Consider the following 14,379-nt stretch of genomic DNA (forward strand, 5'->3'; position numbering starts at 1 on the left):
AACTATATTCATCCTGAATAGTTTATTTAGGGAAAAGGTAATCCGTCATAATAAATGTAAAATTCTATCACAATAGCAATAGAAAAATCCTGTCCCAAATATCACAACGATAAGATATCTATCCCAATTGGTAGATATGTAGCAAGTAAACTATATCTGTCACGAATGGTTTATTTAGGGACAATATCATCAACAAGAATATAAGGAGTGAATGGGGTATCTCTTGGAAGCAAATGAGGAGATCCCTTTGAAAAGGCATTACACCACCTATTTAATGTGATGGAAATTGTGAGGGTGAGAGCTCTCGATATTTGCAGAGGGCCTCCCCCTCCAGCTCTGTATAAGGAAGAAGAACCAGAAAAGGATCTAGAAGAACAAGATGACCCAATGGTCATCATTATTACCATCACCAATAGTGGTGATGAGGGAGATCGGTATGCCTTAGAGATTATCATCAAGAAACTCGTGAGTGTGATGGAAATCCGAAGTGGGAAGAAATTCAAAAACAAGTCATTGGTAGTTGAACAACCAAATACCAAGGACACTTATTGCAACAGTGCACATATGGAGCCAAAAAATCGGGTGTTGAATCAGCTTAAGAAGGTCCAGGCCAATATATCAATTTGGGGATTATTGATGGCTTCACCCTCGCATCGCAAGGCAGTACTCAATTTCTCACTAATGTGCAAGTGGCCATCGAGATAAATCCCACAAAACTCCTATAGATTGTGGGGGCAACATATGCAGTACAATCTTTGATGTTTTCTGATTCTGAGTTATCTAGTGAAGGGGTCAAGCACAATAGGGCTCTGCATATAATAGTGGAATATAATGAAAGAATAGTACCAAAAGTTTTAGTGGATAACGGGCCTGCTTTGAATGTGCTACCTCTGAGATCTGCTTCATGCATGACCTTGAACTTGAAAAAAATGAGACCATCAAGCTAGACCATGCAAGCCTATGATAATACACAAAGGGAAGTCCTCAGGATCCACATGGTTGCTGTTTTGATTGGCCCATTAAATTTTGATATTGATTTCCAAGTGACAGATATTCTAGGTTCATTCAACATGATCTTGGGGAGACCTTGGTTACATCAGGCAAAGGCAGTCTTGTCTAGTCTACACCGAAAGGTGAAGTTCATACATGAGGAAAAAGTGATAACCGGTTCAGGAGATCCCGATTGGGTCAACACGTTGGCCAATATTGAGAAAGGAGAATATCAATAAAAGGAAGTAAGAGTCAGAGGTTTTGAGATAGAAAATTTGTGCGCATTTCTTAGTAACAAAGCAGTTAAGGAAAATGTCCCAGCAAATTATTAAGCCATATGGAGCCCCCTCTGTTTGCTGCATGTTGAAGAAAATATAGTACATTTCAGGAGTGGGACTTGGCTAGTATCATCAAGGTTTTCCCAAACTCCCAATCATCATCAAAAGCAGGGGCAAAGCAGGATTCAGATATGCCCCTCAACACCAAGATAAGAAAGCAAGCCGCTCTACCCTACTCTTGATGGGTATTTCATGAAGGAAGGAGAAGATTTTCCATTCTGTGAAAATGTTGAGCCATGGTTTGATGAAATGGGCCAAAATGTAGCCTTGGTTCTAAGTCTTTTTCTAAGATGAGTTTGACTGGGTCATCCATGAGCTTGAGGATGACAACAGAGAAGCCATATTACTAGGATATCTGAAGTACCAATGGTTAAGGATGAGGAATTCCCCATTAGTTCATCCATTCTGATTCAACCCAAGGAAACAATGAATCCTAAGATTCTTTTGAAAATAAATGGGAAGAGACAGTGAAGCTCATTTGGTTCTTGCATCTGCCGAAGGACATGAGGAACTATCTTTGCTCGTTCCTATAAGAAATACATGCAAAGGAACTCCACGAATTCCGACCCAAGCCTTTTCGTGGGAAAAGCACATATGCTCGAGAAAGAAGGGTTAGAAGAATAATGGTTTGCATGTTCTGTGCCATGGCCAATTGCAACAGAAAGACCCAACATAGAGGGAAAAGATGTGACCAAGTATGGAAGCAGCCTCAAATGGCAGGCTCAGGAAGTTGGAATTCATCGGAAAAGGATTGAGTAGCCTCAGGCGAGATGCATCTCTCCAGAAATTTGGCTTTCGAGAACATGAGATTTGTCAGTTCACCTTTGTGGCCAAGCATCCCCAAGTCAAAGAAAGTGGCCATGACACCCTAGAGTACGCAGTAGACATAGCCATTGAAGAAGACGAGAGTTCACTCCCGCACTTGTTGATCCACCAAGACCGTGAGCCACTTCTAAACTGGATAAGTATTGGGAACTATTTCATATCCCCATTTCTGTGGTTTCCATGACAACATGGAACCAAAAAACGAATGCTTTCACACTTTTCACTCGTCCTAGGGTTATGGAGATGAAAGGTTTGGGTTCCAGCTTTGGCAGAGATGGGGTGTTTTTTGTATCTGATGTTATGATGGTGAAATACAATGGCTAGAGGAATGGAATAAGGTGGGACAGGTGGAGATGGAACTTACCTATAGACACTGAGGGTATTGCTAGGACTTCTACCATCGGAGCACGAAGAGAAAGGGTTGAATGGGGCGGGGCCATGGCTGCTATAGGAGAAAATGAAGAACAAGATGGTTTTGGTTTAAGATTTGCTAACCATATATATATATATATATATATATATCGAAATTAAAGTTAATTAAACACATATAAATCATACTATACAAATTAGGTAAAAGTTAGGGTTGGGTCGGGCCGGGCCGAGCTGAGCTTAGGCCTCAACCCCGGGCCTAGCTAGATCCTGATCCAAGGTTAGTGTTTTCCAGCTCAAACTTGTCCTCAGGGTTAGAACTCTTGGCTGAGGCCCTATCCAAGCTCAAGGCGGACCAAGACAGGTTGAGATCGTTAAGGCCACATTTACAGCCAATGGTATGGGGGCATTGTGGAATAGATTAGACAATAATAATAATAATAATAATAATGGAATTGGAGAGTACATATACCGATCCGATTCTATCAATTTGATCCGATTCCTGAAACAGTGGTCCACCATCTGTCCACCTGCAAATCATTTAATTTGGAATCTTGCATGGAAAGGCAAGTTGAGATGGAGACTAATAGAATACTTTTTGTGACTGAATCGTTCTCAGAATTTTCCATGATTTTTTTTTTTTCATAATAACTATAAACCATTTAATATTTCCGAAATCCACTTTTGTCACTATCCTTCGATGACACGCTCTAAAATGCGAGTTGTGAAGGAAGCACGTTAAAGGAAGTAGTAGGACCTCATCATCTGCATATTCACCACGTATCATAAAATTTCTGAATTGAGAACGAGGGAAGGGTGGTGACTGGTGTAGTTGTGTGAGCCATTGAGCATCGGCCTTCTTAGAGAATAATATAACCCCATTGTTTATACTATACTATAAACTATTCTCCTGACCTCACCGGAAAGACAAAATTTATGGAGCTTCTCCCGCCGATTCTCCCAACCTCTACCCCTTCTACCATCAAACCCCCCCCCCTTTCTCCGCCTCCTCTCTCTCTCTCTCTCTCTCTCTCTTTCTCTCTCACTCTCAGAGCGACAGTCACAGAAACTGTGATCGTCTAAGTTGGGAATCAGTAGCGAAGCAAGTAAAAATGATAGCTCCAACTCCGGTTTCTCTATGTTGTGCTCTGCTTCTCTGCTTGCCTCTCACGATAGTATTTACAATCACCAGTCCGATAGTCACCACCATCGTCACCATCACCCACTACGACAGCTATAAAGACCCAGCAAGAAATTTCGTCCCGATCAGCAACAATAAGAAGAAATTTGATATCAAACACAGAAGCGTTGTCTGGCCACCACCGTCACTATCCCCGCCGCCCTCGCCTTTGCAACCACCACTTCCAGAAGATGACGAATCCCTCTTCCGCCTCGCTGCCAGAGTGAACCCAAAACCACAACCCCTTGGCACACCAAAGAAACTAGCTTTCATGTTTCTCACCACCACACCTCTCCCCTTCGCCCCACTTTGGGAACTTTTCTTTAATCAAACTAGGACAAAGAAGCTCTTCAACATCTACATCCACGCTGACCCATCGTTCCATTACGATCCACCCTTCTCCGGGACCTTCGCCGGCCGAGACATCCACTCCAAACCTACCCAACGGTTCACCCCATCGCTTGTCTCAGCCGCCCGTCGCCTCCTCGCCCACGCCCTCCTCGACGATCCTTCCAATGCCATGTTCCCACTCCTCTCAGCCTCCTGTATCCCTCTCCATTCCTTCAATTTCACATACGATACCCTAATCCGATCGAAGAAGAGCTTCATCGAGATCCTCAGCAGCGAACCGGGCGCCTATGGCCGATACATCGCGCGTGGAGAGGACGCTATGTTCCCCGAAGTACCTTTCGAGGACTTCCGAATCGGGTCCCAGTTCTTCGTCTTGACACGTCGACACGCGAGGCTTGTTGTGAAGGACGAACTGCTTTGGTCCAAGTTCAAGCTACCATGTGTGCAGTGGGACACGTGCTATCCAGAGGAAAACTATTTACCGACACTGCTGAGCATGATGGACCGTCGTGGGTGCGTACCTGCTACACTAACCCACGTTGATTGGACGAACCAATCAGATGGTCACCCACGCAAGTACGAGGCTTCCGAAGTGAGGCCAGGACTGATCGTCTCCCTTAGAGGTGATAGGCCCAGATACGGTGACGATGGAGGCGGGTTCGGGAACGTCACTAGTTCGTCACTGTCTAAACGGCACGATCCATTCCTATTTGCCAGGAAGTTTTCTCCGGAGTCTCTCCAGCCGTTGATGAGAATAGCAGACGATGTCATCTTCCATGACTGATTTAGGTGGAATATTGTAAATTTTATAATTTTCTTTTTTCTTTTTGGGAAAGTAAATTTTGTAAATTTAAGAGAAGGAAAGTAATCAAATCGTTGATTCGTGACTTGGGTTCAACGCTTCAAAGTGAGGTGTTGTCTAGCGATTCCCGAGCCGAGAAGGCACTGACAAAAAGTATTTTTTTTTTTAAAGAAAAGTTAGTCATCCTCGGGGGAGGCAAAATGTGGGTGGGTTTGGGTAATGTGTTGGCTTTTCCAGCGAAAGTAACAACGAATACTGACTGACACGGATATCTAAATATCTCATTGAAGCACGTCACATGTGAGGAAGCCTGCTCAGTGCTTGCGCGTTGTGTTGTTTCTCGTGGTTTTGGCGGATCATTTGCTTTCTTTATTGCCAAGCGTAGATTATTTTTTTTAAAGAGGAATTATTTATATCAATGTGTAAAACTTATATCTCCTATAATCATGGATCAAAATTTGGTCAGTTAGAAACCTTTTAGTCAAGAGAGTTAACTATGTTGTTAATTTTTTTTAAACAAATTGAAAATTACATGAAGCAAAGTATGAAGATAAATGCAGAATATCTTCTAAGATAGATCCTACCTTCAATGGGGAATTTCTAGAGTGCCTTTAGAGGTAGGAAATCACATCTTTGTTATCGGATTCCCCATTCAAGTTGTCAAACCTTTCTAAGATAGTGATGTGTGCATTGTGATGTGAGGAGATAAGATATGAAAGAGAAATAATAGAATAAGGAAGAATGACATAAAATAGGGATGAAAAACTTTACGGACCAAGCTTAGGGTCTTCGTTAATTGGGAGATAGTGTTACACCTAGACCTAGAACTTAGATGTTGTTCTTGATGATAGATGATGCACCAGAGTTATGGAGCACCAATGATCTCTAGTTGAAAGCAATCTACTGTCGAGAAGGAAAGGATGATCCTTCGTGTCATTGTTCTTCCTTATTCTAACATGTTGGACTAGCCTAGATTGAGGCTATGGACCTCTCACACAAGTCCTCAGGCATGTGAGGCCAAGATTGGGAGAACAACCCAATCAAAGGGGCCATTTTGGGACAATTGGATGGTACAACTGATTGGCCAGTTGCACCCCCCGAGAACCGGTTGCACCTCCCGGAGACACTTAATCAGCTCCAAATGAGGTTATTTGGATGTGGGGCCCACAGATATCTACCATATGCCCCGTGACCATTCCAATGAGTGTCCACAACCTCATAGTGATGGATTAATGAATATGTGTCTCATAGTGGTGGACCCACATCACCAACCATCGGATTAATTTTGTTTGGCCAAGAACCCATTATTTAGCCAAACAGACTTTAGTCATTATAAGCCTATTTAAAACCCAACTACCTCTCAATTGCTCATTTATGCAAGTAAAGGAGGAAGGAGAAGAAGGACAGGAAGAGAAGAAGAAGAATGAAGGGGGATTTGAGGAAGGAGCTCCACCTCCAAGCATCCATTGTGAAGGTCTCCCTCCTACATTGACAAGGTAGGTTCTCTTCCCCTCTCTTGTGCAAGATCTATCTCTCTCTTCCATCTACAATACTATAATATAAGCTAGGGAGGGACTCATTTTACATTATACACTAAATTGAACCCATGGGAAGATGGAACTCCTACCTAAATGACCCAACTAAGTACATCCTATCATGTGGGCATGGGATCTATGAAAATGAGGTGCCTTAGATGGGGAAGGATTCCCAAATTGAACCAAGGGTGTGGGGAGGTCGAATCTCCCACCATAGAAGTTAGTATTTTATGCTCTAGGATGTGTAGAAAGACCATAGGAGTGAAGAACCACAAGTGGGAAACCAAATAGGGAGAAAATCCCAATTCTGGGCCAACCGACTAACCCAACCGATTAATTGAAACCTATTCACTAGTTGCATCGACTGGTTGATTTTGCTAAGGCTTGTAAGCCTTCAGATTGATCCCCGGTTGGCATCAACTGGTTAGGATCATCCATCGGTTCCATCACCCAGTTATAGTAGGTTCGGCCTATGCTTTTTGGGTTTAATTGGGAGTTTTGGTAGAGAATTATTAGGGGCTTTTAAGGGATTAAGATATGACTTTTATATATGCTTTGGATAGGCTAACCTAATCTTAACCGAGGAAATACATGGATATACGGGAGATCTCCAATTTGCCTAAATTCAAGTATAATTTAGGAAGTGTGTACGATTTTAATTTTATTCTCACATGCCTCATAATTTGTTATCATACATGTTTGTGCATTGATTTTTTATTTATGCATGTGTTATGTGAATTGGAGCATGTGTGTATGAGTATGTGGAAATGTGAGAATGTGATGAAATATAGATATGGATGGTGTGGGGTATGGTGAGGCCGAAGGAGGAATTCTGGTACCATGTGCCTTGGGTGTGTGCATATTGATTTGTTGTGATTGCATTAATAAGTAGTATGCATGGCTAGGGTCACATCACTGGTGTTACAATTCTTGTCAATAGGGGGAAAAGGGATTGGCTAATCCCAGCGTACAGGTTTGAGGTTTGTTTCTGGAATGTCAAGTTTGTTGTACGATGTGTGAATGATGTACACGAGTGTTGCATGATCGAGTCGGTGCAGTTAAGGGGATTACTCCTAGGGGCTTACTTATCGGGTATTGAAGTATTTATGTAGAGACCGATATCCTCCTACTTGCAACTAGCTTGTATCACCAAGGGACCAAAAGTTAATAGTGAAGAGGGGTAGCACCTACTTTGTGTAGAACTCAAACCAATCTATTGGACTTAGTATGATCGTCTAGGGATGATATTTAAAAATAGACTTATGCTACATTAAAGGACTTGTTAAGCATGTCATGGCATTATTATTGTTCTATGTGCTTGTATACCCCACCCTTCACTAGGTTTGCGAAGCACATGTCACGTTATTTTCTCTTTTTAGATTGTGGTTCAGGTGTACAGGTATCGGAGCAGAGTGAGGTCTCAATCAGTATAGTTAAGGAGTCGTGTACACAGGAGTACGTGGAACATAACCAGGACTATGGCTGTAAGGGTTGTGCCTTTGGGCATCTGCTAGGATGATGGGCATCATCCCATATTTATTTTTAATTCTTTTTTATGTAATTATATAGTTATTTTTTTGTACTATAATTATTGGATGGTGATCTCAGAATGATGTCTGTAATTAACTATGGTAACATTAGTAGTTCATCAGCCTATAACTATAGTATGACTCTATTAAATTATGTGATTCGGCTAGATTATATTGTAAGTTGTGTGATTAGGGAGAAGAAGTCACTACTTCCATAGTCTCTCATCCTGAAACGAAGGAGAGGGAGAAGGAGATTCGGGAAATGGAAGGAGAAGAGATTACTTATTCGGCTCTCAAGTCCCTGCTTCAGGGGAGCCGCTTAGGGTTTCGGTTCTCAACCTAAAATAAAGAAAGAGGATTGCTAGTCAAGATTAAAAAAAAAGGTATATCCATTCTATGGATTGTGCATTCGCTGTAATAGGTACTATGCATCATGGGCCACTCTGCCCTGTGGTAATAATCTATGGTGCAATGGTTGCAAAATTTTGCTGGACAATATACTAGATGGTGCTCCATAATACTATGTATCTTGTAATTCCCATGTTATGCAGTTTGAATATAGGGAAGAGAAATTCCCGCGGTTGAACAGAGTTTATCAGCTAGCAAATCCAAGTAGGAAATAGAGACCATAGAGAGATGGGTATTGAATTATACCAATAGGACAATCTCTTGTATTTCTTTTCCAAACAATGTTGATGTGCCAAAGTGGCACACAATTTGACATGATGGATATCCTTGTAAATCTGTCATTTAGTGTTGTGATTGCTTCCCCATGGAGAGATGAGTATTGAATTCTGTCAACAGGACAATCTCTTGTATTTCTTTTCCATACAGTGTTGATGTGTCGAAGTGGCACACACTTTGACATGATGGATATCCTTGTTAATCTGTCATTTAGTGTTGTGATTACTTTCTCATAGAGAGATGGATATTGAATTCTGCCAATAGGACAATCTCTTGTATTTCTTTTCCATACAGTGTTGATGTGCCGAAGTGGCACATAGTTTGACAAAAAAAAAATATTGTCAGTTGTGTATTATTAAGTACTACATTTGTGATCCTTATGGATTAGTAGGCCACTGAATGGTGTCCAGGACACACAACCAAGGCTTAGGAAAGCAAAGTGTGATAGATAGCCTGCCTCTTGGCTTTATCAACCAAGCTATGACATCCCGGCCATGACATCCTGACCTGTTTGAATGTAGCTGATCCCTTTTTCTTGTGTGAATAAATTATTGGAATATTTTTGTTATCCAAGTATTCTCTATCTTTCTACCATTTTCTCCTTTATAAATAAAAATTACAAGTGGTTAGAACTTTTTACTTAATCCACTACTTCGAATAATTTACCACAACTCACTCCCTATTAAAACTACTTCAAATGTACAATGCTAATAACTGATAACCATATTTAACAATTAAATAAATATAATAATTTCCTATCTAACAAATCTTTGCCACACCCTACATGTATGTAACGTTCCATTCCCTTAAATTCTAGTCTTGTCCTTAAGACCAATTGTAAGAACATTATTCAGCCGGTATACCTACTTATGAATTCTTCGGTGCAGTATGGAGGGTGAAACCCATGTTGATGAAGGAACTCTAGAAGATTCCTTTACTATCGGTTTCACTTTGTATTACTCTGATACCACTTGATGTGTGCACCGTAGTGGGAGGATATAAAATGTGAAAGAGAAATAATAGGTTAAGGAAAAATTAGATAAAAATAGTGATAATTAGAAGTAGCTTACCTTTTAGCCTTATCGATGAAGCCATGACATCCTGGCCTATTTTGAGGTAACCGATCTTCTCGTGTAGAAAAATTACATGTTCCTTAGATTTAAGTCTTCTTTATCTTCATTTCATTCTCTTCTATAAATATGAATTATAAATGGTTTGAACATCCTACTCAATCCAGTACTTCAAATAACTTCCAACAACTCACTCCCTATTAAAACTACTTCCCACAAGCTAATAACTGATAATCATAATTAATTATTAAATAAATATAAAATAAGTATAAAATAAATGTAATACTTTCCTACCTAATAAATATTTACCATGCCCCATATGTATGCAACAGAGAGAGAGAGTTAATTAAGGTTGATTGAACAATTAAGACTTCACCAATAATAGGATTGTTGAAGGTAGATGGAGATGATAAGGCAAACTTGTTATACCCAAGATGATCCTGAATAATAAAACCAAGATCTCTTGTGTTAGATCCAAGTATCAGACTTACATCACAATTAGTTTTGAAGCAATGTAGGGGGTGTAGCACACCAAACATGAGTGGTGGATATGGAAGAAGAGTTAAATACTAAAGCATCCAAAGTCTGAGTAGAAAACATACTCTAAAATTTGTTAAATGCGCCGATTAATTAAGATATTGTTTTTGGTAAAAATTAATTAAGAAATTATATCCCAAAATTTAATTACTGCACATAAGGGACGAAATATGGTTTCAAGTATCGACATTGGATCTAGGAATCTGTATCAATCTTGTTAGCCTTTAATTCTAATATTGTATCAGTACCACATCGATGAAATGCTACAGACCAGGGATTAAAAGAAAAAAATCATACACACTTTTCAAAATGAAGATAAACAAACATAACATTAAGTAAACAAACACAAAAATGTCATAAGAAATTCATCTTAGGACCAAGCTCAGCCGATTGGGAGGAGGAAATGTTGAAGAGAAGAGAAGTTGCATGTCGTGAAATTGCTCCAAAATCATTTAGTTTTGAGCTACTAAACCAATATGACTTGAATGGATTTGAGTTTCAATTGTATTAGACCTCTCTGAAGTATTATGCACACAAGCTTGAAATTCCTTTTTAGTAAGAAGATTGTTAGATGAGTGAATTTCAAGTTGATGCTCAGGAATTTCTTCTTTTTGTTCTTTAGTAGAAAGGGATCCATATGGGGTATACCTCATCAAAAATCTTCATTTCACTACTCAAGAGCTCATTTCTGATGCATGTCCTCTTCAAAGTAGTAGAGCTGATATCTTCTATGCTTTGCCCAATGGCTTCTCTAAAATATATATATTAAAGTACATAAATATCTTAGTCAACAATTTCCATAGATAGGAAAATTCATCTTCTGACTATATGAGACTAATTATATCATGATAATGTAAGGAAGACATACTACATTACCCATTATCACATAGTAACTTAAATAAGATTGGAAAAGGATTCCATTGTGAAGTGATACTTCACGAATCTCCTCCCCCTTCGTGGAACGAGTCGTATGGGATCCACCAGTCTCTATTGACTAGGATTTGCACCTAGATTAGGTTCTAGGATTCATTGCTAATTGAAATGATTCCATCCGAATTTTATAATCACAGATTAGGGTGTGTCTCAGGTTACGGTCCAAGGAAGGGGTTAGGCACCTCGGTCCACCAGATAAAGATGAAATTTAAACCCAAGGTAATACACACATTATCAAATGGGCAGTCTAGGTTTGAATACACAAGCATCAATATCAAATCCATACTTGTCTCTAGCTGCTTTACACGGTTACTATACTAAATATAAAGCAAGCATACTAAAAAGTTGAGACATTAAGACAAATCTAGCTCTAGCATTCTTCTTATTAAACATGGTGCAAGTGATATCATGGACATGAGGATGGGGATCATTGCATACATCCATCATGTATTTGTGAGGAAAATAAGTAAGATGATAGAGTAGGTTATTACGGAAAATGTAAAAATTTAAAGATGCTGAAAAGAGAAGGATTAATTGTGAGAAAACCATCGATAGAAAATGAAACAAAAATAAAAAAGAATATCTTAAAAAATCAATGTGGATAGAAAACATCAATTTGATTAAGTTTAAAAGAGAAACATTTTGTAAAAACTAAGGAAAAATATATTTAGATGGTCTGCAATACAAGATTCCATGGAGCGAAAGTCTTAGTTTTTGAACAAACAAGCTAAGGAAAAAAATCCGAAAAAAATAAAAAAATTAATCTAAACATTGTATAATAGATATATAAGGACCTAATATACAACTTTGAAGAGAAAATGTCGTGATGCCATGACAGATTCCCTTTGGGGGTTTCTCATTGGTCCAACTTCAAATGGCAACAACTTTTGATTCATAATGACAAATTGGTCCATTCAAGTTGCTACTTTCTTATTCATGCCCTATCCATTGGAAGCCCTAGAATTGAGTTTTGAGTTGAAGAAACCCAAGGTTTTAGAGAGAAGCTCCCTCCTCGATTGTTGAGCTTTAAATGGATTTTGTTGCCTAATGGGAGTCTCATTGACGTAGCCCAAGGCTAAGTCAATCAATATGCTAAAATCTGTCATTAGAGATTGGGTGAGTCTAAACCAATTGGTTTTTGTCCTGGGTAGAAATATTGCTGAAAATATTATGCTTTGCAATGAGATTACTAGGGGTTTTGGTAGATCTAATCTCCCCCTTACTTTGAAAAAAGTGGACATTAAAAGGTATTTGATCATGTTTGGTGGGAATTTATCATAAGGATCCTAACTCTAATGCAATTCACTTCCCCTTTTATTCAATGGATCATCTCTTACATTTCCTCCCAACACTCATCAATCATGGTTAATGGCTCTCTTTTTGGATATTTCTCTCCTAGCAGGGGCATTAGACAGGGTTGTCCCCTTTATCCTTTTTTGTTTACTTGGTGATGGAGTGTCTCTCCCGTTATCTGGTTTGGAAGCTTGAGCAAAATTTGTGCCCATGCTTATATCTAAAGGGATTAAGTTGACTCGCCTTATCTATACTTATGATGTTTTTATATTCTCTCGAGCCTCAATTGTCTACAACAATCATAACCTTATCCCAACTTAATGGGGTTAGCTACATGGATCAGAATTAAGAATAGGGGTTATAAAGAGATGATATAAATAAGGTGAGGTGAGGTACAAAATAGGTAAACGTAGAAGTCAAAGCATCACAGGAACATCCCCTATAAGGGGTCGGCGACTCGGGTCCTTATCCTCCATAGAACTCTATCTATGGTCATATTACAATCTAGCACTACCATATGCATATATTTTCTTACCACTTCATCAATAGTCATTTTGGGCCTGACCCTACCTCTTCTAGCTCTATCCAATTGAATCTAGCCACTTTTCCTCACTCAAATATCCATAAGTCTCCATTGGACATGGCCATACCACCTCAACCGGTTCTCACCGAGCTTGTCTTGGATAGGGGCAACTCCCACATCGCTTCTAATGCGATAATTCCGTGCTCTATCTCTTTTGGTCTTTCCGCACAACATCCTCATCATTCTCATCTCCGCTATACTCATTTCATTCAAATTACTCTTCTTGATTGCCCAACACTCTGCTCTATAGGTCATAGCTAGTCGTATAATTGTCCGATAAAAGTTTCCTTTGAGTTGATAAGCACGCGTTTGTCACATAAAACTCTCAACGCACTTCTCCATCTCATCCATACCCACTTTAATTCGGTGGGAAACATTGTCCTCTATATCACTCTCTTTGCTAATGATGAAACCCAGGTATTTAAAACAATCACTCTGAGGTAGTTCCCGATCTCCAAGTTTCACCACTCCAAGCCTCAATTGTCTCTTGTCAAGCTATTATGGATGCTTTACAGCTTTGCAAATATGTCTGGCCATGAGGTCGATTCTCAAAAATCAATGATTTTTATTGGTTCCTGTTGAGGATGAGGAGCAGCTTAAAGACATTATGGGATGTGAGATTAGGTAGCTTCCGATCACTTATCTTGGACTCCCTCTAATTTCTAGTAGGTTCTCCCTTGATCATTGTACCCCTATTTTGGATAGGTTAAAAAAGATGCAGCATCTAAGGAAAAGCAGACTTCTTTCCTTTGTAGACATTTGGAGCTTATTAGGGCTGTTATGTAGTCTTCCTATCTTTATTGGACTAGAATCTTTGGCCTTCCCAACTCTATCATTCGGATGATTGAGGTCATCATGAGTGCCTTTTTGTGGAAGGGGAGTGATTGTTATTGGAAAAAATCATTGCATTTTCCTTCGATTCTTTATGAAAGATATCCAGTCGATCAGAATCGAAGTTAAAGAGAGTCTTTATCCTTGCCGTGTTCTTTATATGGAAATCAAAGGCTAGAGGGTTGTTCCCTTGACTCGTATTGATGAGAATTCTTCATACCATCAGTTGGCTTCAGTGTGCCTTCTAAAGAAAGAGGGAGATCTCGGTTTAAAGAGACTAAAAAATGTTAATAAGGTTGGGATTCTTAAGCTTCTTTGGAAAACTGTTGAAAAGAGAGTGGGTTTTGGTCTCATTGGATTCATTTTAGATATCTCAAGAAAGATTTTATTTGGACAGTCAGATGTACTCTTGATGCTTCCTGGGTTTGGAAAAAATTCTAAAGCTAAGGCTCTACTTACATAATTGGCATCCTTGTGGGGTCCTACTTTCAATTTTCGGTGATAGAATCAGGTATGATGCTGGCTTAAA

The 14,379-nt window shown here is 39.5% G+C and overlaps 1 protein-coding gene across 1 annotated transcript; it reads left to right on the forward strand.

The window, feature by feature from the left end:
• The first annotated feature begins 3,291 nt into the window (after positions 1–3,291).
• LOC122071935 (glycosyltransferase BC10-like) lies at positions 3,292–4,951 on the forward strand. The gene has a single exon (XM_042636425.1). The coding sequence runs from the start codon at positions 3,635–3,637 to the stop codon at positions 4,835–4,837; it is 1,203 nt and encodes a 400-aa protein (XP_042492359.1). The 5' UTR covers positions 3,292–3,634; the 3' UTR covers positions 4,838–4,951.
• The last annotated feature ends 9,428 nt before the right edge of the window (positions 4,952–14,379 follow it).

The sequence above is a fragment of the Macadamia integrifolia genome, chromosome 2 (assembly GCF_013358625.1).
Source record: "Macadamia integrifolia cultivar HAES 741 chromosome 2, SCU_Mint_v3, whole genome shotgun sequence".
Classification (NCBI taxonomy): domain Eukaryota; kingdom Viridiplantae; phylum Streptophyta; class Magnoliopsida; order Proteales; family Proteaceae; genus Macadamia; species Macadamia integrifolia.

Excerpts from the sequence above, each read along its gene's own strand:
- LOC122071935 (XM_042636425.1), top strand. The coding sequence starts at position 3,635 with ATGATAGCTCCAACTCCGGTTTCTCTATGTTGTGCTCTGCTTCTCTGC.